Source organism: Pristis pectinata, chromosome 3 (assembly GCF_009764475.1).
Source record: "Pristis pectinata isolate sPriPec2 chromosome 3, sPriPec2.1.pri, whole genome shotgun sequence".
Taxonomy (NCBI): Eukaryota; Metazoa; Chordata; class Chondrichthyes; order Rhinopristiformes; family Pristidae; genus Pristis; species Pristis pectinata.
In genome coordinates this window covers 30,954,191-30,982,001 of record NC_067407.1, presented here as the reverse complement: position 1 = coordinate 30,982,001, position 27,811 = coordinate 30,954,191, and the positions used below count along the sequence as shown (strand labels likewise).

The following is a 27,811-nucleotide window of genomic DNA, read 5'->3' as shown; positions in this document are numbered from 1 at the left end:
CAAAGGGTGTCTGATGTTTGTTACAATTTTTTTTCTGTCTTCAATGGCATCCATGGGAATTCTTAGCATATGGTGGGTAATTTGAGTCTAATTAATTCGTAGCACAGTAAAACTTGGATATTCTGGTATCCAGTAGTTTGGCATCTGGTTCACTGGGTTCTATTTCCCACATTGCCTTTTAAACTCACTGGGCCCCCTTTTCCACACTCTTTAAATTCACTGGGTTCCTTGGAAAATGTATTATGCTATTGTGTAACATCTAAAATAAAGTGAGTTAAAAGTATGCCTGAATATTACTGGGATAACATCCAATAATCAGGAAGATTATGGTATAATGCAAGTCCTGAGGCTGCCAGATTACTGGAGTTTTTTCGGCATTTTAAGACTGCTGAAATAAGTGTTACATTGTCTGAAAGCAAAAGATTAGAAACCTTCCTCAGTCTTCTGGGTGAAATAGGGCATAAGCATACTCTACCTCCTGAAATTATTTTCCATTGACTTCAGTACGATTTAAGTTCAAAAACTGAGTACAAAGTACCAGCATGACTATATAGAGCATCTAGGGATGAATTTTTTAGTCGACTAAATGCTGAAAGTACTGAATAGATCAGGGAAAATCCATGAAAAGCGAAATAGAATTGATGTTTCAGGTTAATGATCTTTCACCAAAACTACATCAGCAGCATTTCATCATAAAATTTCTCTCTCATTTTTATTTATCCTTCAATGCTTTTTACCTTTATAACATTTGCCCTTCAGTCTATTACCATTTTTCTCATCTGCTTGACTATATGAGTTCTCTTCCTAATCTCCCACGATTACCAGCCCCTCCTAAACTATTTGTAGAGTCATGGAATAGTACAGCACATGACCCATGGTCTTGTATGCCTTAGCACCTCAAGTGCTCATCTAGATACTAAAATGTTTTGCCTCCAACCACTCGAGTAATATATTCCAGATTCCAACCACCCTCTGGATGGAAAAAGTTCTTCCTTGGATTCCTTGCAGACCTCTTCCACCTTGCCCTAAACAGATTCCTTCTACTTGTAGATATCCATTATTCAGAAAGGTTTACTACTATTGCCCTGATTTTTGTCTCATTATGTGCTATACTTCTATCAGGTTCCCTCTGTCTTCTATGTTCCAAGAAAAATAAACCCAACTTATCCAATCTCTTCCAGTTGGCATCCTGATGAATCTTTTCTGTACCCTCCAATGCAATCCTACAGTGTCGCGGCCAGTGCTCCAGCTGTGGCCTCACCAATGTTTTATAAAGCTGTACCATACCCTGCTGATATTCTATATTCTGGATCCCAATGCTTTCTTCACTGCCTTATCTACTTGTGCTGCCACTTCCAGGGATTCTTGGACTTGAACACCAAGGTCCTTGTGTTCTTTAAGGCCTGGCCATTTCATTGTGTACGTCCTACCCTGATTAGTCCTTCCAAATTGCATAACTTCACACCTATAGGATTAAATTTCATCTGCCATTGTGCTGCTCATAATATGAACTGAACGGTATGAACCTGTAGCGTACAACTCTTCTCCTCCCTATAAATCTGACTACTGACTTTTATGTCATCTGTGAACTTAATAATCATACCTCCCTACATTCATATCCAAATCATTAATGTAGATAACAATTAAGGGTCCCAGCATAGATCCCTGAAGTATACCACTGGTCACAGGCTTCTAATCACAAAAACAACTTCCTATCTTAATTGTATGCCCTCTAGTTTTAGACTCCTAGGAAAAAGGCCATGACCATCCATCTTATCCTTGCCCTTCATGATTTTATATATCACTAAGGTCACCCGTCAGCTTCCTCTGCTCCAGGGGATAAAGTCCCAACCTCTCCTTGTAACTCGAGCACAACTGTGCACTATGCTCTGTACATGGTCTCACCAATGATTTGTACTGTTGCAACATAACATGCCAATTCCTGTACTCAATGCCCTTACCAACAAAAGCAAGTGTGCTGCTTTCAGGGGACTACGTACCTGTACCCCTAGGTATCTCTGTTCTACAGCACACTCCAGGGCCCTACCATTTACTGTGCAAGTCGTGCCCTGGTTTGGCTTGCCGAAATGCAACACTTAGCACTTTTCATCTGCCATTCTTTGGCCCACTTCCTCAGTTCATCTGGATCCTGTTGTAATCTCAGATGACCTTCTTCACTTGGCCATTACACTACCAACTTTGTTATCCATAAGTTTATTAACCATGTTAACAACATTGTCATCCAAATCATTAATATACAGTGGCACGCAAAAGTTTGGGCACCCCTGGTCAAAATCTCTGTTACTGTGAATAGCTAAGCGAGTAAAAGATGACCTGATTTCCAAAAGGCATAAAGTTAAAGATGACACATTTCTTTAATATTTTAAGCAAGATTACTTTTTTTATTTCCATCTTTTACGGTTTCAAAATAACAATCTTCCTTGGAAAAGGCTTCTAGTTCTGTGAGATTCTTGGGCCGTCTTGCATGCACTGCTCTTTTGAGGTCTATCCACAGATTTTTGATGATGTTTAGGTTGGGGGACTGTGAGGGCCATGGCAAAACCTTCAGCTTGTGCCTCTTGAGGTCCATTGAGGATTTTGAGGTGTGTTTAGGATCGTTATCCTTTTGCGAGGAAGAATGGGCGAAAATCCCCCGAACAAGAATTGAAAGACTCTTAGCTGGCTACAGAAAGAGTTTACAAGCTGTGATACTTGCCAAAGGGAGTGTTACTAAGTACTGACCGTGCAGGGTGCCCAAACTTTTGCTTCGGGCCCTTTTCCTTTTTTGTTATTTTGAAACTGTAAAAGATGGAAATAAAAATAATCTTTAAAATATTAAAGAAATGTGTCACCTTTAACTTTATGCCATCTTTAGGTCACCTTTTACTCGCTTAGCTATTCACAGTAACAGAAATTTTGACCGGGGTGCCCAAACTTTTGTATGCCACCGTAGATGACAAACAACAGTGGACCCAGTACTGATCACTGTGGCAAACCACAGTCATGGCCCTCCAATCTGAATAACAACTCTCTACTACCACCCTCTGTCTCTTTCCAAGCTGATTTTTGTACCAATTGGCTAGCTTGCCTTGGATACCATGTGATCTAACCTTCAAGACTAGCCTACCATGCAGGACCTCTTCAAAGACCTTGCTAATGTCCATGTAGACAATGTCTACTGCTCTGTCCTTGTCAATCCTTTTGGTCACCTCCTCCTTTAAAAATGAAAGCATAATGAAATTTGCGAGGTGTGATCTCTCCCCGCCCCCTCCCCCCCCCTCGCCCCCTCCCCCCTCTCTCATGCAGGTAGTCCTTTTCCCTCAGAATCCACTCCATTAACTTTCCCACCACTGATGTTGGGCTCACTGGCTTCTGTAGTCATCCTTAAAGAAAAACACAACATTAGCCATCCTCCAGTCTTCTAGTACTTCACCTGTGGCTAAAGATGATGCAAATATCTCTACCAGGGCCACTGCAATTTCTTCTCAAGCTTACCACAGTATCCTAGGATACACTCGATCAGGCCCTGGGGATTTATCAACCTTGATAAGGTTAAGACTGCCAGCACCACCTCTTTTGTAATGTGGATATGGAATATTATAATTCATTCCTTTAATTCCTTAGCTTCCATGACCTTCTCCATGGTAAATACAGATGAGAAATATTCATTTATCTCACCTTTTTACTCTGGCTCCATACATGGGTGAGCATGCTGACCCATTAAGGGACTATTCTTTCCCTTTTGCTCTTCATATATTTGAAGAATCTCTTGGGATTTTCCTTTCTTTATTTTACTTGCCAAAGCCATCTCTTTTTGCCATTCTGTTTTCCCTCAAGTGTACTCCTGCATCCTTTGTACTCAAAGGATTTGCTTGATCCCAGCTGCCTATGCCTGACATATGCCTCCTTTTTTTTCCTGACCAGTGTCTCAAATACCCTTGTCAACCAGGGTACCCTAATCCTGCCAGCCTTGCCCTTCAACATGAATATGTTGTCCCTGAACTCTCCCTATCTCAATTTTAATATCTTCCCACCTGCTACATGTCCCTTTACCTGTAAGCAGCCTCTCCTGATCAACCTTTGCAAGTTCCTATCTAATGTCTTAAAAATTTGCCTTGCCTAAATTTAGGATTTTAATTTGTGGACCAGTGCTATCTTTTTCCATAACTGGTTTAAAACTAATTGAATTATGGTCACTGGTCCCAAAGTGCTTCTTCACCCCCCCCCCCCCCCCCCCATTCAGTCACCTGCCCTGCCTCATTTCGCAACAGGAGGTTGAATGTTGGGCCATCTACTATTTTAGAAAACCTTCCTGGACACCTCAAATGCTCTTCTACTGACACTTCAACCATTTGCCCCACTACATTCCAGAAGATTTCTCCTCCCCCCCCCCCCTTTCCTACTGTTCTCTGCACATTGCCTTGGGATTCAAGCCATAGAATATCAGAACACTCCATTTCAACTAGCCATTGCAAGAGTTGCAACAGGCCAGTTTTGCCCAAGAACATTTGTTTAGGTGTTATTTTTGTTTTCCTTTCACTGTAGGCAGTTTTACAAATGAAAATATATATTTGCAAAGATTCCAATACCAAATGGGAATGGAACCTTGGGCTTTAATATGATTACTTACCATAAAACTACATTTTTTTATCCATCCATGTATTTTTGTGACCAGATTACCATTTAAGATGATGGACCTTAATCTTTTAAGTACTTTATGTCCCTTTATTAAATCTCTTGGAAAATCAAAATGTATGTCAGTCTTCAATTTTTGCCTGTCCTTGTGTCATTATTAATCTACAGTGAATAATTCTCTGGTTCCTTTGCATCAGTCTCAATCCGTTGCCCTTTTGACATCAGTCAGTTGGGAGCCATCTATTGCATGATGCCAATTTTGGTATTCAAAAATCGTGGATTATTGGTTGAATGTATGTTGGGATATATTTTAAAAAAAAGTATAGTGATCTGTAGATGAAATTTTAACTTTTCACTGCTGAAATTGAGTTTGATCGTTTGTTTATGCACTGAGGAGCTATTTATGCCTTGACAACCAATGTTTTCAGCCCCAGAAAAGAAAATATCCTTGTTGTAAACAAGGACATTTAAACTCAGGTTCTCAGTTTATCACAGTTGCTGTCTTGGGTTTATTGTTAAATGTGCATTATGGCGGTCATCCAAAAATGTTGAACTTTGTATTCATGGCTATGGATTAATAACAAAATGTGTTTTAATGCTCAAGATGATCAGGATTTCTTTGAGGAATAATGAATTGTGGAGTCTATAAATGCTGCTGTGCAATTTGAAATTTGTCAATGCATGATCTCTTACTTGTACATTTAACCTGTAATGGATTAACACTGTTTATGGGTCCTTTAAAGATTCACTGCCCTCTATCTCATAATTATTTCCTATTAAATTGCCCTTGACTTCTCAAATTAATTGCCTTCAGCATAATATTTCAAACTAATGCAAAAATTTAAATGGTTTGTGCTCCATTTTTTTTCCTTGTTTAAATTATTTGCTTTCTAAATTTTGTACAATTAAATCCCTTTTTTGTACATCGGCAATATAGGATTTTTAGTTGAAATTGAAATAGTTGTGACAATTTGCATTTAATCATGTTCAATAGTGGGGATATTGGTCTGGGACAGAATACTGACTTTGGTTTACCTTTTTTGGTGAATTTGGAGGATTTTGCAGACAGTACTAGTGTTGTTTTTCTAGTGCTTTGGATGCTTGCTGTGATTAGTCCAGGTCTCAGAACCACGTCAGAGGGCAGGGATCACTGCTGCCTGGTCAACTACAATTCTGAAGTCTTGATATTCAAATATCCTTTTCCTCAATTAGCCAAAGGCTGTGCTGGTGCATTGAAGGTGGTGATGAATTTCATTACCAAAGTCTCTCTCCACTGAGAGCTGGCTTGCAAGATACGGATTTCTCTGCCTTTGTCAGAGGGCAGTGTGGTGCAGCAGGTGCAGGCTGTACAAGATTTCGGCATATTGAGTGTAAGGCCCAACCTCATGTATGCTTCATTTTCATGACTGATACCAGGCTTCCAAAACAAATGCTCTATTCCAAGCTCTGTCATGGAAAGAGATTAGCAGGTAGACAAGAAATGATTCCTGGATGTGTTCAAAGACATCTTGAAGAAATTCAACATCTTCACTGACTCCACTTTGAGCAGTCATGGGTCAGAAATTGCTCAGAGTAGTACTATTTGGGGTGGTATTAAGACCTCAAGGCCATGCATCAGGAGTACACAAAAGGCTCTAAGTGATAGGTGGAACACACAAACTACCCATCATCTGTTCCATCAGTTACCACTTATTCTTTTTGGTGGAAGAATCTGCTGTTCACATTGGCCTCATTAATCATCTCAGAACCTACAAAACTGAGTGGAAACAACATTAGTTTAATGCCTTTTTTTATGTACAGTGAGTAGCTCTTGAATTTCACACAATTCTTATTTTCCTGAAGTGACTGACTGCAACTTGTATATCCTGACCAAATCAGCAAAACGTGAAAGATCTTTTGTATGTTGCATTGATGAGAGTGTACCTAAGTTTGGTTGTATCCTTTTTATTTTTTTAAATAAAGTCCAGTATGATCTTTTCTGAGCTAAAATGCATGACCTTGTGCTGCCCAGGTTGAAGCTATTTCTTTTTTTCTTAATTTAGAGTTAATATTATTTCCTGCTCCTGTTCACACAGATTACTGTTTCTCCAAGTTGAGTATTATTTAAAGATTTAGATGTCTTTGTTGCCTTTGTTTGTCCAAATGATTTGATGTAGAAAGTTTAAAACTAATTTTAAAAAAACTTGTTAATCGAAGAATAGATCGTAATGTTAGCCTTTATCATGTAAAAGAAAGAAGTTGCACTGCATTTGTGGAGAGGCTTTGACAAACTTGATCTTGTGATTTTTGACATCTCATCATGGCGAACATGTATTAATAGAGCCACACAGCAACACCACACTTATCCCACACTAATTTTCTCTCCAGTCTCATCAACTCCCCTAAAATGCTACCACTCACCTAAGTTGATTGACATTGGGGACAATTTGCAATCAATCAACCCACATGTCTTGGGATGTGGGAGGAACCCAGAGCACCTAGGGAGAATGTGCAAACTCCATACAAACAGCACAAAGTGGGGATTGAATCCAGGTCACAGGAGCTGTGAGACGGCAGCTCCACTGGCAATGCACTTGTGCTGGAGAGATCAAAGTGCAGACTCAACAGAACTTTCCAGAGAAAGGTTGCATAACTTGCTGTATATTCCCTTGAATTTGGGGACAGTTCAAGGATTAGTTAATTAAGGTTTTATGTTATCTGCAAACCATTAAAAGGTTAATTCTATTCTTAATTGATCTCTTGTGCTAAACCTTGTTAAAATTCTTCTGGCAATCCATAGAGTCAATCCCTTATTTTGGAACATCCTCAACAAAAAAATATTGTAACTACATAAGCCAGAAGTGAAGTACCATTTATAGATTTGTATCTTCTATTTGAATTGATTTTCCAGTAACCCCATTCCTAATGATCAGTTCCAGTGGTTTCCCCACGCATAATTGCACTAATGCTACGCTGAATCTATTCTTAGATTAGAGCTAACACTCTTCAAAACAAAAGCAGTAACACCCTTAAATTGTTTCCTTTAGAAACTTCAGTGCATCCATTTCTTAAGTTAATAATTAAGCCCATACATTCCAAAATGTGCTTTTGGCAAACTGCATATTTAGATTCACCTGCTTGAGTTTTGGAAGAAACTGCTCAGAATTTCTGCTCATTACTATCCAATAACTATTAAATTTCATATGTTGATATGTGGCCCAATCTCATACCATGCTAGTGAAATAGTAAGATCCAGTTTTGAAAATGATGCCTATCCAATTTAATGCCTGCAACCTCAAAGAAATCAGAATTGTATTGTACTTTTCATGTTGTGTTAACCAGTAACATCACAACCCAAGAAGTGGTTGTGAATTGCCTTCCATTTCAGGAAAGGCACAATTGCAAGAACTGTTATGAAATAAAAAGACCTGGATGATCAAAGTTTTTAACCACTTGCTTGAACACCAAGAGAATGTTCCTGTTGCTCTTTGAGGGTAGGCCTGATCAAGGATAAAAGAGGAAATGTGTATCTGGAGTTGGAAGAAGTAGGGGAGGTCCTTAATGAATGCTTTGCTTCAGTATTCACCAGAGAGAGACATTGACGTTTGTGAGGATGGTGTATAACAGGCTGATATGCTGGGGCATGTTGATGTGAGGGAAGAGGATGTGCTGGAACTTTTGAAAAAACATTAGGATAGATAAGTCACTGGGGCTAGACAGGATATATCCAAGGTTATTACGGGAAGTGAGGGAAGAGATTATTGCAGCTTTGGCGGTGATCTTTGCATCCTCACTGGCCATGGGAATAGTGCCAGATGATTGGAGGGTGGCAAATGCTGTTCCTTTGTTTAAGGAAGGGAGTAGGGATAATCCTGGGAATTACAGACCAGTGAGTCTTCAGTCGTGGGCAAATTACTGGAGAAGATTCTTAGAGTCAGGATTTCTGGGCATTTGGAGAAGCATAATCTGATTAGGGACAGTCAGCATAGCTTTGTGAGGGGCAGGTCGTGCTTCACGAGCCTGATTGAATTCTTTGAGGATGTGACAAAGCACATTGAAGGTAGAGCAGTGGATGTGGTGTATATGGATTTTAGTAAGGTGTTTGATAAGGTTCTTCGTGAAAGGCTCATTCAGAAAGTCAGGAGATATGGGATCCAGGGAAACTTGGCTGTGTGGATTCAGAATTGGCTTGCTCATAGAAGACGGGGTGGTGGTAGATGGGTATTCTGCCTGGAGGTCTGTGACCAGTGGTGGTGTGCAGGGATCTATTCTGGGACCCCCTGCTCTTTGTGATTTTTTTATAAATGACTTGGATGAGGATGTGGAAGGGTAGGCTAGTAAGTTTGCTGATGATACAAAGGTTGGTGGTGTGGTGGATAGTGTAGAAGGTTGCTGTAGACTACAACAGGACATTGATAGGATGCAGACCTGGGCTGAGCAGTGGCAGATGGAGTTCAACCTCAAAGTGTGAAGTGATACGCTTCAGCAGATTGAATTTGAAGGCAGAATACAAGGTTAATGGCAGGACTCTTAACAGTGTGGGGTCCATGTCCATAGATCCCTCAGGTTGCCACGCAGGTCGATAGGGTTGTTAAGAAGGCGTGTGGAGTGTTGGCCTTTATTAGTCAGGGTATTGAGTTCAAGAGCCACAAGGTAATGTTGCAGCTCTGTAGAACTCTGGTCAGACCACACTTGGAGTATTGTGTTCAGTTCTGGTCGCCTTATTCTAAGAAGGATGTGGAAGCTTCAGAGAGGGTGCAGAGGAGATTTACCAGGATGGTGCCTGGATTGGAGAGCATGTCTTATGAGGACAGGTTGAGTGAACTAGGGCTTTTCTCTTTGGAGAGGAGGAGGATGAAAGGTGACTTGATAGAGGCATAGATCAAGTGAACAGTGAGACTTTTTCCCAGGGCGACAATGGCTAACACGAGGGGATGTAATTTTAAGGTGATTGGAGAAAGATACAAGGGGGATGTCAGGGGTAAGTTTTTTTTTGAGTGGTGGGTGTGTGGAATGCACTGCTGGCAGAGGTTGTGGGGGTAGATACTTTAGGGACATTTAAGAGGCTCTTAGCCTTCCATTTCTCTATCATTCAAGTGTCTATGTGGAAGAGAATGGTTAGATAGATCTTAGAGCAGGATAAAATGTCAGCACATTTGTGGGCTGAAGAGCCTGTACTGTGCTGTAATGTTCTATGAATAGTGCTGTTATCTGTGTCACGTGGGACCTTGTTATAAAGCCATAATGTTTGATTTGAAAGAGTACTACAGTTGTCCCATTGTAGTACTCTAGGGCATTCAAGTTACTGTAGTTTGGCTTGAAACTATAAGCTTTCTCACTTGGCCAATTGTTACTCCTGATCCACAGCCAACATTGAATCAAATTTCTGTGTACATTCATTTATAAAACACTCCTTGGCTAGGCAAAAAATTCAGTTGTGCACAAGTATAAAACTCCTACTACATTGTCACATTATACACTCCAAGATAGAATTTTAAAAGCAGAATGCCTGATTCAGCATTTTAAGTCCAAGTATTTCTTATGTTGATTTTTAAACATTGTTAATCAAATAAAGTCTAGAAATGTATGTAAACTGTAAAACCAAAATACTACAGATACAATCTGAAATTAAAGCAGAAAATGCTGAAAATACTGTGCTGGTTAGGCAGAGTCTGTGGAGAGAGAGAGAAAATTCATTGACCTGAAATGTTGACTTTTTCTCTGTCCATAGGTGCTGCCTGTGGAGCTGAATATTTCTGAAATGCATTTTAACTACCATTGTGATTGTGGAAATACCAACAATAAATAGGGCAGTAAATTAAAAGAAAAATCTGATAGAGAATTTGAACTTTGAAACCCCAAGTTTTGAATTAGAATAAAACTGATTTGAAAAACTACCTTTGCATAAAGTTGGGCTCAGATGAGAGTAATGATTGTCGGGACAGAGATTCCCGAATCAGAATTTTAATTTTAGCCAATAGCTTTGTGTATGTGTACTTTTTTTTTGGTATGAGGGGTGGTGTGGTGGATGATAGTTGAATAAATGTTTCCAAATAATTATATCACTAAGTGCTGCTATTGGAACCCAGAACTCATTAGCGTTCTATCTAGTTTCCTTTAATTTTGGCTTAATGGTACGCCACTGTCTTGGGTATATCAGAGGATAGTTTCATATGTCAGGAGTGTATGGAATTAAAATTGGATCACTTTAATTTGAGTTCAACTATTTTGAAGCAAATGGGATTGTTACGGACTCGGTGAAAGTCCCTTTAAGATAGAGTGTGTGTGTGTGGCGTGCTTACGTCAACAGGAGATAAAGGACGTAATGACGTCGTTGAAGAGGTCAGAAGGAGAGAGAGAGACACCAGCCTGCTAGTTTTCTCTATCAATAGATGAGAAACAATAACTGTGTCTGCCACTGAAATCCATGTATGGAAATTGGAAGTAATCCGGTGGAGTTCACTTTGTTGCTGACCTGTAGAAGGAAACGGGTATTTGTGTGTGGACGACCACGATTTGGATGCTTTTCGGGGTGAGGAAGTCACTACCGAGTAAACACTGAAGTGTCGCTTGGGTTCCATCGTGGAACATTTGGATTTCGTAATTACTCTGTTTCTCTACATCTATGTCTTATCTTCAGACACCGGTGGTTGTTGAAGAAGCCCTTGCTCATTTTTCACCTTATGGCTTGCGGAACTGAACTTTAAGAACCATTCTGGAACTTGGAGTTTGGGACTTTGCCACACACACACAAAGAGTTTAGTTTTTGGGGTTAATGTTCAAGGTTTAACATTTTTGAATTCTAACATACTAACATTTTTACTTTTATTTTGCGTATTATTATAAGTAGTGGTTAATAAAATAGTTGTTAACACTGAATCATGCTCAGTGTGTTTCTTTTGTTGCTGGTTCGTGACAGGATTAATTTGGAGTATTCGGTGATACCTGCAACACTGCCCCATTTTTGGATTTGGTGTTTCTTAGTGACTGTACTTAAAACAGAATTTTGTCTTTGTTATGCTTTATACAAGATCAAAATAAGCATAATGATAGAATTGGATTTTTTTTAAGTCTTGGATTACTTTTTAATCAATTAACTAATTTTTGTGCAAGCGCCTTTTGTGACTTTTTTTTTATTTTGTAGGTTTTCTGTGCAGCTTGTTGCAGCCTGAAGTATAAGCTAAGTTACATGGACATGAAGGAGGCCCGAGTTTGTGTAACTTGCCATTCTGTTCTGACAAGTTGTAAGTTTCTTTCCTTTATTCTGGCCTGTGGTGTGATTTATAAGGGATAATAGACACTATTGAAATAGACACTAATGTTATCCTTTCTAAATGTTTGGGAATTTTAGTCGTCTAAGTAGTTGAACTTCCTGTCTAAAAGTAGTATCTTAAGTTTGACAAAACTTTTTAAAGATCGGAACTGGAGTTTTCCATTTCTCCATTGTTCAATTAAATTGTGGCTGATCTGCACCTCAACTCCATTTTCTTTTTGAGCCGTCTTTGGCTCTTTTACCTAATGTCCTCCTGTAACAAAATTCTTGGTCTTGAAGGTTTCAATTAATCTAACATTCACAGCCTTTTGGAGGAGAGAATTTCAGGTTACTTCATGATAATTGCTTTCTGACTTAATTCTCAAATCCCTTAACTCTGTTCGTAAATTCTGCTTTCCCATCTTAACAAAGCTTCAGCTGGAGTATTGTGGACGATTCTTGGAAACCCACCTAAAATATAAAGGGCCTGGAGTTCAGAGGAGGTTTACTAGCATGTTAGCAAGATTGAGGGACTGCAGTTATGAAGAGGGGTTAGAAAAAGAGAGGTTTGCACCCTGGACTAAGACGTGATCTAATTATGGTTTTGAGTTGATGCAGAAAAAACAATCTGAGAGATCATAAATTCTTTTGCCAGTGATTTCTGGATATAAATGAAGATGAGAATTTTTCTTCCGAGTTGTTGGGATCTGAAATTCTTCGCTTGAAGTTTTCAATAAAAGGCAACTATTAAATGTGGTACTTGTGAATTACAAAGTGTGGCATGAGTATTTTAAAGAATCAGTACAAACACAGTTGGTGCTCAAAGTTTGTTAATTTTTCTTCACCTACCTATCAAATAACACTTATACTTTTTGAAACTGTCCAATAAGAATGCAATCAATTATCTAAATTTTTTGGACTGCAAGCTAATTTTATGCAATCTGTCATTTAATTCTTTAAGTTTTATTGTAGCATTATTCTTTAGGAAGCTAAAAGGACCCCATAGTTTCCCTCCAACAGACTGCCACAAACATGCTTTCGGGTTGCATGAATGTCATTAGTGCCATTTCTTTTCTCTTGTCTAACATCCAGTTACTCATATTGATGGTAAGATTTCATTATTGCCTCCATGTTTCTGTTCCAGACTATCTTTCTCTTCCTTTTCCTTTAGATTTCTTGTTGAAAGCCATAGAATAGTGTTAAAGTTGGATTTGATCCAAAGCTTGATCTTGGAGTCACAATGTAAAGTCCACTATTTTTATGTTCCAAATTGGCTGTAGCTTTAAGCTTGCTCATTTTGAAGGTAATTTTCATTCCAGAACCAGTTCAGTTGATACATTCTTAATAGTATAAACTTGGGACTAAATATACTGCATACAGTTTTTGTAAGAATTGTATGTTGGGGCTCAGTATTATATAGAGTGCTGTTTACTTGGTTTGCATTTGAAGATGTGCGCTGAGCTCAAGATTCATAATAAACTCCTGGAATCTTTTTTTATGCCAAAAATTATACATTTGCTCTTAATTTCAAGAAATAGTAGTAGCAACTTCACAAGTAAATTTAACTGTGGGAAACTGGTGTGTTGATTTAAGTTCCCAAATGAAATAAACCAAAGCACTCTAAATTAGTTTGTTCTAGAAATGAATATTTTTACTATTTTGGTGTCATGAGGTCATTCAGTTTTTTGGGTTAGTGGTAGTCAATGACAAATAAAAAGAAGCTGCCAAGTTCACTTGATTGGAAGTTCTAGTCCGTGGTAAACATTTTGAGTGATTTAATTTGTAGATTTGAATGAGGATATAAATGTTTGGTTTCTAAATGACTAGCATTTCTTGACTGAATGTATTTGCCTGACGATTGACAATGCAAGCTGTATCTTATACTTTTACATTAAACATATTGAACAGGCTCTGGCCAAGATGTAATTTGGTAGGAAGCTTGCAGGTAAATTATGTGAAGAAGTTCTTAGTTCCTGTGCATTTAAGTATACAATAATTTGAATGAAGTAATTGGTTCTATCGGTGGCTCTGTTGGTTTTAAAAAAAAATCATATAGTAGAGAATCCTTGTGGGTACAGTTAAGAAAGTGCAAGGGTAAAAAGACCCTGATGGGAGTTGTATACAAGCCTCTGAATAGTAGCCAGGATGTGGGGTACAAATTATAACTGGAGATAGAAAAGCCATGTAAGAAAGGCAATGTCACAGTGGTCATAGGGGACTTCAATATGCAGGTAGACTGGGAAAATCAGATTGGCACTGGATTCCCAGAGAAGGAATTTGTAGAATACCAAGGAAATGGCTTTTACAAGCACCTTGTGGTCAAGCCCACTATAGGGGAAAGGCATTTCTGGATTTGGTGTTGTGCAGTGAACCAGATTTGGTTGGGGAGCTTAAGGTAAAAGAACCCTTAGGAGGCAGTGATCATGATCTGATAGAATTCGCCCTGCAGTTAGAGAGGGAGAAGCTAAAATCAGATGTATTGGTATTACAGTTGAGCAAGGGTAGCTACAGGGGCACGAGAGAGGAACTGGCTAAAGTTGATTGGAAGGGGACCTCAGCAGGGATGATGGTAGAGCAGTAATGGCAGGAATTTCTGAGAGTAATTTGGAAGACACAGGACCCGGTACCAAAGAAGATCAAGGTAACATGCCTCAATGACTACTGACCAGTGGCTCTGACATCCACCATCATGAAGTGCTTTGAGAGGTTGGTCATAGCACACATCAACTCCAGTCTACCAGACAACCTGGACCCATTGCAATTTGCCTATTGGTGAAACGGGTCTACAGCGGATGCCATCTCTCTGGCCCTACACTCAGCTCTGGAGCATCTGGACAGTAAAGACACACATGTTAGACTATTGCTTATTGACTACAGCTTTGCCTTCAATATGATAATTCCAAGCAAGCTTGTCACCAAACTCCAAGACTAGGACTCAACACCTCCCTCTAACTGGATCCTTGACTTTCTAACAAACAGACCGCAATCAGTGAGGATAGGCAGCAATACCTCCGGCACAATTATTCTCAACACTGGTGCCCCCAAGGCTGCGTCCTCAGCCCTCTACTCCCTGTACACTCATGACTGTGTGGCCAGATTCTGCTCTAACTCCATCTACAAGTTTGCAGATGGTACCACCATTGTAGGCTGTATCTCAAACAGTGATGAATCGGAGTACAGGAAGGAGATAGAGCTTAGTGGAATGGTGTCATGACAATAACCTTTCCCTCAATGTCAACAAAACAAAAGAGCTGGTCATTGACTTCAGGAAAGGGGGCGGTGTACATGCACCTGTCTACGTCAGTGGTGCTGAGGTCGAGAGGGTTGATAGCTTCAAGTTCCTGGGTGTGAACATCAACAGCCTGTCCTGGTCAAATCACGTAGATGCCACGGCCAAGAAAGCTCACCCAGCACCTCTACTTCCTCAGGAGGCTAAAGAAATTTGGTTTGTCTCCTTTGACTCTCTCCAAATTTTACCGATGCACCATAGAAAGCATCCTATCTGGATGTATCACGGCTTGGTACGGCAACTGCTCTGCCCAGGACCGCAAGAAGCTGCAGAGAGTTGTGGATACAGCCCAGTGCATCACGGACACCAGCCTCCCCTCCTTGGACTCTGTCTTTACCTCTCGTTGTCTCGGTGTAGCAGCCAGCGTAATCAAAGACCCCACCCACCCGGGACATTCTCTCTTCACTCCTCTTCCATCGGGTAGAAGATACAGGTGCCTGAGGGCACGTACCACGAGACTTGGACAGCTTCTTCCCCACTGTGATAAGACTATTGAACTGTTCCCTTATACAATGAGATGGACTATGACCTCACGATCTACCTTGTTGTGACCTTGCACCTTATTGCACTGCACTTTCTCTGTAGCTGTGACACTTTACTCTGTACTGTTTTTTTTACCTGTACTACATCAATGCACTTTGTACTAACTCAATGTAACTGCACTGTGTAATGAATTGACCTGTACGATCGGTTTGTAAGACAAGCTTTTCACTGTACCTCAATATAAATGACAATAATATACCAATCATTTCATCCCAAAAAGAAGAAGCCTTCTAAAGGGAGGATGAGGTAACCGTGGCTGACAAGGGAAGTCAAAGACAGCATAAAAGCAAAAGAGGCATACAATACAATATTGCAAAAATTAGTGGGAAGCTACATGATTGGGAAGCTTTTAAAAACCAACACAAGGTCACTAAAAAGCAATAAGGGGAAAAAATATGAAATATGTATGAAAAGCTAGCTAATAATACAAGAGGATACCAAAAATTTTTTTCAGATTATATAAAGAGTAAAAGAGGCAAGAGTGGACATCGGACTGCTGGAAAGTGATGCTGGAGAAGTAATGGGGAACAAACTACTTCTGGATGAACTGGACAAGTATTTTGTACCAGTCTTCACTAGGGAAGACTCCAGCAACATGCCAGAAATTCAGAGTCAGTGGACAGAAGTGAGTGTAGTCACTACTACTAAGGAGAAGGTGCTTGGGAAGCTGAAAGGTCTGAAGGTGGTTAAGTCACCTGGACCAGACAGACTACACCAGGATTCTGAAAGAGGTAGCTGAAGAGATTGTGGAGGCATTACAGTGAACCTTCACGAATTGCTAGAGTCAGGAATGGTTCTGGAGGACTGGAAAATTGTTAATGTCACTCCATCCTTTAAGAAGGGTGGGAGGCAAAAGATAGGAAATTATAGGCTGGTTAGCTTGACTTCAGAGGTTGGTAAGATGTTCGAATCCATTATTAAGGATGAGGTTTCGGGTACTTGGAAGCACATGATAAAATAGGCTGACGTTAGCATGGTTTCCTTAAGAGGAGATCTTGCCTGACAAATCTGTTGGAATTCTTTGAGGAATTAACAGGCAGGATAGACAAAGGAGAGGCAGTGGATGTTGTTTACTTGGATTTTCAGAAGGCCTTTGACAAAGTGCTGTAAATGAGGCTGCTTAACAAGATAGGAGCCCATGGTATTACAGGAAAGGTACTAGCATGGATAGAAGATTGGCTTATTAGCAGAAGGCAAAGAGTGTGAATAGAGAGGGCCTTTTCTGGTTAGCTGATGGTGACTAGTGGTGTTCTGCAGGGATTGGTGTTGGGTTTGCTACTTTTCATGTTATGTGAATGAGCTGGATGACAGAGTTGATGGCTTTGTGGCCAAGTTTGCGGGTGATACAAAGATGGATGGAGGGGCAGGTAGATATGAGGAAGCAGGGAGTCTGCAGAAGGACTTGGGCAGGTTGGGAGAATGGGCAAAGAAGTGGCGGATGGAACACAGCGTAGGGAAGTGTATGGTCATGGGTGTATTTAAAGCAGAAGTGGATAGGTTCTTGAATAGAATGGATGTCGAAGGTTACGGGGAGAAGGCAGGAGAATGGGGTTGAGAAGAAATAATCAGCCATGATCGAATGGCAGAGCAGACTCAATGGGCAAAATGGTCTAATTCTGCTCGTATGTCTGATGGTCATATTTCTTAGATTTAGTTAATTAATATGTAAAATATTTCTTTCCCGGTCTGTATAATCCAAATGATCATTAGAGGGTTTTTGCCCAGTATTCTGTTCACCCACTTCATCTTATTAAATATTATTTATGTTTTTATATAAAAGTGAGTTCCATTTCCTTGAGAAATTATCACCATTTAATTTGAAGTAAATTCTGCTTTTTTTTTGTCTTTAAAGGCTTCAAGTTCTTGACAGTAATCTCATAACTCCATACTTGGTTTTGGGTCTTTGCATTTACAGGTCTCAAGGCTAATTGCCTTCATGTTCAGCACTTGGTTCAACTTCCTCAATTTTATAATAATACTTTGACCATAGAACTTTATTCCAAATTCAACAAACATTCATGGCATTGTCTGCAAATATTTCAGTCTATGCATTTTGCCCTTGGTTGTTTTGACACTTGAGTTCTTGTTCAAATAAGAGTTTGTTGATTTTTGTTTTTGTAATTTGAAAAGGTCAATGAAGTACAGAACTTGATTTACATGACATTGGTGAGGCAACACTTGGTGTATGCTATACAGTTTTGGTCACCAGTTATAGGAAAGGAATCATTGAGCTGGAAAGTGTGCAAAGAAGATTTATAAATATGTTACCAGGACTCGAGGGCCCTGAGTTGTAGGGAGAGGTTAGGCAGGCGAGGAGTTTATTCCATGGAATGTCAGAGACTGAAGGTGACCTTTATAGAGGTATGTAAAATCATGAGGGACATGGGGTGAATGCATAAAATCTTTTTCCCAGGGAAAGGCAACCAAAAACTAAAGGGCATAAGTTTAAGGTGAGAGGGGAAGGATTTAAAAGGGACCTGAGGGGTGGCAACCTCACACAGAAGGTGTTTATATGGAATGAGCAGCCAGAGAAAGTAGTTAAGGCAGGTATAGTATTTGGGTAAATACACAGATAGGAAAGATTTAAAGGGATATGGGCCAAATGCAGGCAAATGGGACGCGATTAGGTGGGCTCCGTGGTCAGCATGGATGAGTTGGGCCTGTTGCGGTGCTGTTACTCTGACTATGACTCTCTTTCCTGGGGAAGTTAAATTGAGTTCCAGTCTCTGTTTGTACAGCTAATTTTGTGGTTTCTGTTTTGTTTCTTTATCCTTTCAAACATACTGCTCACTTTAAAAACTTGTTGGGGATGTGTTTCTTTTTCTTTTAAGCTTCCTATGCTTTAACTTATGAGCATTTTGGGACCTACATAGTTAAATGTGGTTGTCAGTTGCAAATGTATTCTGCAGAGACTAGGGTATCCTGAAAGGTGTACAAAATGCTGGCTGGAATCTAAATTTGGCAGAGTTTTTATTTTGCACACTGTTGCAGTGATGAAAATATTTTCATCAACTGGATGGCATACTTGTTCTCATTGTGGTAAAATTCTGCAGTTAATGTCAAATTTTCCTGCAATTGTGCTACTTTTTATATTTAGAACACTAATTTACTCTATTGCTGTAGAAAGCTGCAAATTTGTAGGAACTACATATTGTTATGCAAGGTGCTGTTAAATCCCTTTTAATGTTCTCCAGCAGCTTATTTACCTTTCCACACAATTACAATTCTCTGACCAGCCATTCTTCATGGATGCAGCAGTTCTTTTCCTGATCAAATCCTATGTTGAGGCCCAGACCTTTTATTTTGGCCATCTTTGAGACACTTCAGTGCCAGAGCAAATTCTGGTATAAATTGATCCCACTCCATTCCCAGTGGAGCTCTTAATCTAGTGCGTGAGGAATGAGATGTCCAGTTCTTGCTTTTTTAAGAAGCCTCTATATCAATTGCTCCACCATTGGCAGCCACATGTTCAGCTGCCTCAGCCCTAAATTCTGGAATTTCCTCCCTAAGCTGCTTCCCTTCTCTAATCATTTAAAGTGAACCATGAGAGTTTTTAAATTTTTTTGTCTCTCCTAAATAGTAGATGCTGATAATGGTGTATATAGATTTGGTAGTGGTGACCTTATTGATGTTTTAACCAGTGGAGGAAAGAATTGAAAGTTGCTCCTGTGAATTTCCTAGACCTTTATATTTAAAGATGCTACCTTTTGATTGAAATTATTGCATGAAATCTGAAATATTGAGTGGGCTGCTATATTATTTAAGACTTTGGTATGATTTCTTGTCTGTAGACACTGGGAATGTTAATACTGCTGTCTGTAAGTTGGCTTAGAACTCTAGTTATCACTACTTTAGTTGAAGGATACATACATTTGTAACACTCGGTATACTATCCATTTGTTTTTTTTGCATAACAAATATGTATTTTAAACAAATTTTAAGAATTGATTTTCTCCAGCTCTACAGAAAATGAATTAACAGAATCTGAACTTGTTGCTAATTTCCATTTCATTTGGTATTCATATAATTTCCATTTCATTTGATGTATTCATAAAAAATCCTTTTTCTCAAGGTATCTCTCTTGTACCACAAATATGTGAAGTTTTTATTGTTATGTTTCAAATCATAATAGCTACAGATTCATTTTGAATTCTTCTGGTTTGCTACTTGCAGCTCAAGCTTGGGAGAATATGTTTAATGCCTCAGCTTCAAGCCCAAATCCCAATAATCCTGCTGAATATTGTTCCACTATACCACCATTGCAACAAGCTCAGGCATCAGGGACACTTAGTTCTCCACCACCCACAGTAATGGTACCTGTGGGAGTTCTGAAATATCCAGGCACAGAAGGTAATGCTAATTTTATACATAAGTATGTGCTCTGCAATACATGTGCAGGGAATTGACTTTGAACATCGTGAGCATATTTTTGATGGACATGATTTAACTGATTTATCTTGGGTATTTTTTTTTGTAAACTTTGATCCTTAAGTGGAGAATGTTTTCCTATTGGAGTATATTAAGCTATCAAGCAAATCAATAGTGTAATGTAGGAGAGGAGAATTTTCAGATGTTTCAGATTTTAAATTGTTCGCTTTTGCATAAACATTTTTGAACTTCATGGTCATAAAGTTCAAATTGCATTTTAATTGATTAAAATTTCCATGTGGAAATTCAGAACTTCATTTGCATGTTAAAGTGCTTAAACATATGACATGAAGAAGATGACTTGCAGCTTGTATTCAGTACATGGTATTGAAAGTAGTTTAACTTTTTGTGCTGTTCTATAATTGAGCTGTATTAAAATTTTATATTTGCTTCAGAATGATGTAAAAATATACTAAATTATTTTCAATTAATTTAATTAATAAACTTAAATTGTGTTGTTTCCATTACATACAGATACTTAAATATTTACCAAAAGAATTAAGTGTTAGTATGTCTATTTATAAATTTATCCATTGACTTCTAATTATCCATAAAGAACAATAAGTTACTGAGACCCTCCAATCATATTCTATGGTACAAAGCAATGGTTTTATTGTAAGATGCATTTAACTGTAGTGAATGTAGTATGGGTAACACTTGTATACCCAAAATGCATGAATGATCATGAGTTTATTTGTAACACAGATCTGAGTATGTTGTAACCTTGTTAATATAAGTGTTTTGGTGAAGAACACAGCCACAACAGAGAACTTTTCCAATTTAAGAACCATGTAAGCATCCAGAAATAATAGCTAAACAGATACTGAATATAGAGTTCATTAGCCTATAATGTGTCTCTCTTTTGTTATGAAAGAAAGCAATGCTGCAGAGAATGGTCATCATTTTTTAATGCTTAGCCACTCTGGTTTGAGGTCTACACTGGGGTTTAACTATAACTATTTTCCATATTTCTGCCCTTGTCAGCCTAAAACAGTTCCTAACAGACCTTTTATTCATAAACCTGGGAGCAGGAACATCTCCAGCAATGTAAGCCAGGTCCCAACATTTAAAAGAATAAATGGAACAAAATAAAGTTGGAAATCTGAAACAAAAACAGAATGCTGAAAGCACCCAGCAGGCCAAGATATATGAGTGGGGAGCAAAACACAGTTGATGTTTTTGGTCAGGGACTTTTCATCAGAACCAGAAAAGTGGAAAAACCATGGGTTAATTTGAACTGACAGGGAGAGCTGGAGAGAATAGAGGGAATGTTTGTGATAGAATGTAGACCAAAGCATTCAAGGTTATGATTTTAAAAACCAGCAGTTAGAAACAGAAGGAAAAAGAAGCAAATTTGAAACTGTGATAAAGCCACAAAGTACTACTATCTGAAATTATTAAATTCAACATTGTCTTGAAGTCTGCAATGTACCCAGATGGAAAATGAGGTACTACTACTCGAGTTTATATTGGGCATTTGTTGGAGCAGTGTAGGAGGTCGAAGTGGGGACAAGCTGGATCATTAAAGTGACAGATTGAATGTAGCCACCCAATCTGCATTTGGTTTCTCCACTGTAGAGGAGTCATGAGAACTAACTGTTGTACACTAAATTGGAATAAGCACTTCTCATGGAGGGACTGTTTGGGTCCCTGGATCATGGGAAGGAAAGGGGTACAAGGGCAGTTGTTTGGGAAAGTGCCATGAGCAGAGAAGATAGTGAGCCAGGGAGTTGTAAAAGTAATATCCTCTTTGGATTGCTGAAAGGAGAGGGGAAGATGTATCTGGTCACAGTCATACAGCATGGAACCAGGCCCTTCGACCCAACTTGTCCATGCCAGCTGTGTTGCCCAGTAAGCTAGTCCCATTAGCCCACATCTGCCTCTAAACCCCTCCTATCCATGTGCTTGTTTAGATGGCTTTTGAATGTTGCTAATGTGCCTGCCTCAACTACTATTTCTGGCAGCTCATTCCAAATATGCACCATCCTTTGCGTGAAGAAGCTGCCCTGATGCCTCTAAATCTCTCCCCTCCGATCTTAAAGTTACGCTGCCTTGTTTTTAGCACCCCCTCCCTGGTGGGGGGAAAAAAGACACTGCTTTTAACCTGTCTATGCCCTTCATGATCTTGTATGTGTCTCTCAGGTCACTCCTCAATCTCCTGTGTTGCAGGGAATAAAGTCCTAGTCCATGCAACCTCTCCTTGTAACTCAGGCCCTTGAGTCCAGGCAACATCCTGGTAAATCTTTTCTGCACTAGTTTTATAACACCTTTCCTATTACAAGGTGACCAAAACTGTACACAATACTCCAATTGCAGCCCCACCAACATAGAACATATAGACAGTACAACATCTCAAATGACTGCAACATAACTTCCCAGCTCCTGCACTTGATGCCCTGACTGATGAAGGCCAGCGTGACAAATGCCGCCTTCAGCCCGTTTTTAGGGAACTATGTACTTGCGCTCCTAGGTCCCTCTGTTCCATAACACTCCCCAGGACCCTACCATTCACTGTACAAGTCCTACCCTGGTTTGATCTCTCAAAATGCAATACCTCACATATTTTATCCGGATTGAAAGCCATTTGCCAATCCTCAGCCCCCATACCCAGCTGATCAAAATCCCACTATAATTTTTCATAACCTTCTACATTATCTACACCACCACCTATTTCAGTATCATCCGCAATCTTACTAACCATGCTTTGTACATTCGCATCCAAATAGTTTACGTAAATTACAAACAACCTAGGTTCCAGTACCGACTCCAGTGGCTCACCACTAGACCTATGCCTCCAGTCTGAGAAACAACCCTCGACCATCATCCTCTGCTTCCTACCACTGAGCCAATTATGAATACAATCCGCTATCTCTCCCTGGATCCCATGCGATCTAACTCTCCAGACTAGCCTGCCGTGAGGGACCTTGTCAAAGGCCTTGCTAAAGTCCATAGAGACAACATCAGTGCCCTACTCTCTTGGTTACCTCTAAGAACTCCAAGAGGTTTGTCAAACACAACTTCTTGTGCACAAAGCCATGCTGACTATTCCGAATCAGACCATCTCTCCAAATGTTGGTGGATCCTACCCCTCAGAATCCCCTCCAGCAATTTACTCACCACTGATGTTAGACTCACTGGCCTGTAGTTTCCTGGCTTGTTTTTGCTATCCATTTGAAATGATGGCACCACATGTGGAATCCCATTACGGTGGTAGAAATTTTAAAGGATGATGTATTTTGATTGTGGAGGTCAGAGGGGTGGAAATGAGGAGAGGGGAAACACTATTCACTTTCTGCTTGGAAGTAGAAGGGGTGAAGTCAGGTGCAGGAAATAAGAAACAATTGAGAGCCCTACCATCTGTGATAGAGGTAAGCTCTACTTGTGGAGGGGAAAAAGGAAGACATCCTAAAGACATTGGTGTGGAATCTTGTCATCAGAGGAGATATTGATAGAGATTGGAAAAGCTGGTAGAGTAGAATGGAGTTCTTAGAGTAAGCAGGGTGGGAGGAGGTGTCCAGTTTTGGAATTGTAATCCTGACTTCCATCTGGTAGAGTGGCTAGATTTTGGCAACTTGTATTTTTAAATAGGACTTCAGAATACTATTCCTTCCTAATTATTATTGGAATCTCTTACTAGTGAAATGGTAACAGTATTTAAGAGTGTAATGTGATTAGACAGTTGTGTCCATGATTTCATGGAGGGGAAATAATGTTTAACGTTTTGTTTAGAGAAGGTGTATACAATGGATATGGTTCATTTTATTTTCTAAAAGGTGTGTATAAGAGACCACAAAGGATAATTGCACCAAAGGGCTTATGTACTTCAGGGTAACATGTCTCTGGATTTGTTCATCTGGTGGGGGGGTGGGTGGGTGGCGCAAGTAGTGAATCAAAGGCTTAGGGATAAACTGGTCATTTTCATTTGGCAGATAGTAATTGGTGAGGTGCCACAGGGATCAGTATTGGGGCCTCAGCTTTTTTAAATCCATATTAATGACTTGCATGATAGGACTGTATTAATGTGTTCAAACTTGCTGCTGATAAGTTGGTAGTAAGTTGTGAGGAGGATTAATTAATGGCAAAAAAGATGGCAGAGTATAAAGTGGAAAATGTGAGGTTATTCTAATTGGTAGAAAGTGAAGTAAAGCAGAGTTTTATTTAAATGGCGTCAGTTAATTCAATATTGGAGCATTGAGAGAGATCTTGGATATCCTTACAGAAGAAAGTTCATATGTGCCTGTATTTAAAGGAAATATAATGTTGGCTTTTTTGGAAGGGGGATAAGTCCAAGACTAAGGAAGTCTTGCACAACTGTATGGAGTGTTGGTGAGACCACATCTGGATTGTCGTGTTTTATTTTTGTCTTTAAGAGGCAGTGGAGGGAAGGTTCATGTAATTAGATTCCTGGGTTGAGATCTCAATCTAATGAAGAAAAATTGAGTTGATTGTGCCTAAACTATGTGGAATTTAGAAGAATGAAAGGTGGTTTCGTTGTTTACGATTCTGAGGAGTTTGGGTTAAATGCTGTGATGATACTAATAGTAAGGAAGTCCAAAACCAGGGGCACAGTCTCAGGATAAGGGTTGTCCACATAAAACCGAGCTGAGGAGTTTCTATTGAGGGGTGTGGATCTTTGGCATTCTTTACCACATTGATCTGTGGATGGTGAAATGTAAAATATATTGAAACTGAGATTTTTGGATTACTGGGGAATGGGGATTATGTGATTAAGGGCAGGAAAATGGAGTTGGTTTGCTTAATGGCAGAGGGGACAATGTAGCCTACTTGTGCCCTTTTTTCCTTGTGTTCTTAAGTAATTTATTATTGGCTTCATCTTGTTAATGATGATTGCTACTTGATCTGAAGGTAGGCCTGAGAAAACAAAGGCTTATATTGGGGATAAAATAAGCTTTCATGAAGACTGCTTTCTGTTATTTTGCTGTCCTTTAGCTTTGACTGGTAGGGATTGGCTTCATTGGCCTGGATTTTGACTGACTAATGCATTTGTTTAGTGACTCACCCAAAGGAGCAACGGCGAGTCTGGTTTGCTGATGGAATCTTACCAAATGGAGAAGTTGCAGATGCAGCAAAACTGTCAGCAGGTGGGCCATCCATGACAGGATCTTTGACAGTATCACATGATCCTGGTAAAGAAGTTGCAACCAAACCCACAGCCTCTGAGGTAGGAGTATTTAAAAAAAAATACTCGAGTAGAGTTGATTCTGCTGTATGTAGAAAATGTTCTAGCTGTGGTTTTTGTGCAAGGAAACAGAAATCCCAACATAATTCTTAAATGATTAGGCATGTTTGCTTATTGATGAATTTTGCTATTTGGTATCTTTGTCAAGCAGTGCACTGTTCATTATCAGTATAGCAAAAGAACAAACAACTGCAAATCTGAAATTGAAAACAAGTGCTCAGTACTCAGCAAGGCAAGCAGTATCTTTGGTGAAAGAAACAGTCATCAGAACTCAAAGTTTAGAAACTGAACATGTTTTAAGCTGCAGAGAAAGCTCCGTTAGGGGGGATGATAGTGTAGAGAACAAAAATAGCTATGATGGGGTGGAGACTGAGAGACTGAATGATGTAGGAGATGGTGCTGGCTGAGAGGTGGTGATGGCTTATTAATTGCCAATAGGAGGAGATTGAGGATAGAGGAGAGAGGAAAGAATGAATGCTTGAACTGAGATACAAAACATTGCATTTGTAGAAAATCTGAAATCGTAGAGAATGCAAGAGAAATAACTATTATTGCAGGTTGATGACCTTAAATCAAGTTTGTATGCCTGGCAGATATATTTGATCACTTCAGTTATTTAAATTTATCTCTGCAGAGCCTATCCAGTGTGTTTGAAGCGGCAGACAAAATTTACAGCTTTTAAAATGCTTAAACTCTGGAACAAAAGAATTGGATGCAATTGTTTTGACATATTCCCTTCTGCATTGATGGCGGCTGATGACAGAAAATATGTTGTTCTTGTTTTCCATTTAACATCAATTCTCCAAAAATTTGACAAGCTATTCCCTTCTGACTCTGATCCATGGAAATGAAAGTCATGGATTTGTCACCCACTTTCATTTGTAGACATTGACATCTAAACGTTGTTAGTACTGGAGAACAAATTGCTGGAGTTGCAGTTGCTAAGTGGAGGGCTAGAAATTACAATTTCTGATTGTACCTGTTTTCTGGATTGAAGCCAATATAGAATACTCAGAACTCAATGAACTTGCAGTCAAAACCTTATTATTTTATTATACTTTGTAGTCATTGCTGAAAATGTACCATCTCCATTAAAGAAGAGTATTGAATTAGAGTGAGCATTGGAAAGATGCTCAGAGTATCATAGTTATACAGCAGAGAAACAGGACCTTCAGCCCGCCACATCTCTTTGACCATCTACACTAACCTTGTCTAAAGTTCATGACTGGATCAAAAAGCTTGCATCAACATAACAGGTTCAGAAGTTTTATTGGGATATGGTGACCGAATGATTTTTAAAAAAAAACTATTATCTGCACTGGGCAAATAGAGAATAATAGGGAAAGAGTTTGATCTTGTTTTTTTTAGATTTTGTTTGTGAAAGTGATATATTGCTATCTGCAATTTACTTTGGGAATGGAATGTGTGTAAGAAGCACACTCCCCCCAAATAGTACCAGAAAGATGGTGTCTACGTTTTAAGAAGAAATGACCATCAAGGATATCTTTTAAAATGTTAATTATCAACAGAAAAACATTGGTATCTGTACTAAATGGGCAAGTTTGCTGATTATTCAATTTAATTAAGCTTCATTTAATTTCAAGTTTATATGAACAAATCTAGCAGTAAAAAATGCTTGCTATCCTTGAGAATTAGGGATTTTGCACTATAGTTACAGAATGCAGTTTGTGAATGTAGCTAGGGCTATATAGCTTGGTGCTGAGGCTTTTTACTTTCACTTTCCTCTGATTCTTCTATTATGTTAAAACTGTTCTTGCAGCTACACAGCCACCTTCCATTCGAAACATTTTTTTCCTTTTTTTTTATCAAAACACCAGCTAATTTCAAACGTCTGTAATATACCTGAATGATGTGGATGTAGGTGATATTAGTTAGTACACAGATGACACAAAGGTTGGTTGTTGTTGGTGTGGAGGGCCGTTTTGGGCGTGTGATATTGATGTTGGTGAAATGAGCTGAGAAATGGCAGATGGTGTTTAATCCAGATAAATGTGAGGTGACGCATTTTGGAAATATAATGAGGCTAGGATATGCACCATGAATGGTAAGGTCCTGGAGGTTTGTCTTCCCTGAAGCAAAGGAAGTGAAGAGGGGACATGATTGAGGTATATAAAATTGAGGGATATAGGTGGGATAGACTGTAGGAAACTTTCCACCATATCAGAGGTGGACAAAGCTAGAGGACATAGATTTGGGGTAAAGGGTAAGAGATTTAGGGGGATCCAAGGAGAGACCTTTTTTATTCCAAAATAAACTTTATTCGTAATAAAATTATAAAACAGTGCAAGCCTTTACATTTCTTGCACAGATCATTCATTAGTGTTACCTTTTTGTACAAAAAAAAACAGCACCGAAGCCACACGTGTGGCTACCTTTTTCACCTAGAGAGTGGCAGTACTTCGAACGTACTGCCTGAGAGAGTGGTGGAAGCAGAGTTGCTGACAGTATTTAAGTGCAGATGAGC

The 27,811-nt window shown here is 39.3% G+C and overlaps 2 protein-coding genes across 2 annotated transcripts in view; one reads left to right on the top strand and one right to left on the bottom strand.

The window, feature by feature from the left end:
• LOC127568351 (zinc finger FYVE domain-containing protein 9-like) overlaps window positions 1-27,811 on the top strand; it is a 101,591-nt gene that overhangs the window by 50,451 nt on the left and 23,329 nt on the right. The window contains exons 4-6 of the mRNA XM_052011992.1: window positions 11,759-11,858; window positions 19,872-20,048; window positions 25,139-25,308. Coding sequence (XP_051867952.1) covers window positions 11,759-11,858; window positions 19,872-20,048; window positions 25,139-25,308 — 447 coding nt within the window. The remainder of the gene's footprint in view (window positions 1-11,758; window positions 11,859-19,871; window positions 20,049-25,138; window positions 25,309-27,811) is intronic.
• cc2d1b (coiled-coil and C2 domain containing 1B) overlaps window positions 2,469-27,811 on the bottom strand; it is a 122,216-nt gene continuing 96,873 nt past the window's right edge. Inside the window, exon 24 of the mRNA XM_052011994.1 lies at window positions 2,469-2,799. Coding sequence (XP_051867954.1) covers window positions 2,697-2,799 — 103 coding nt within the window. The 3' untranslated portion in view covers window positions 2,469-2,696. The remainder of the gene's footprint in view (window positions 2,800-27,811) is intronic.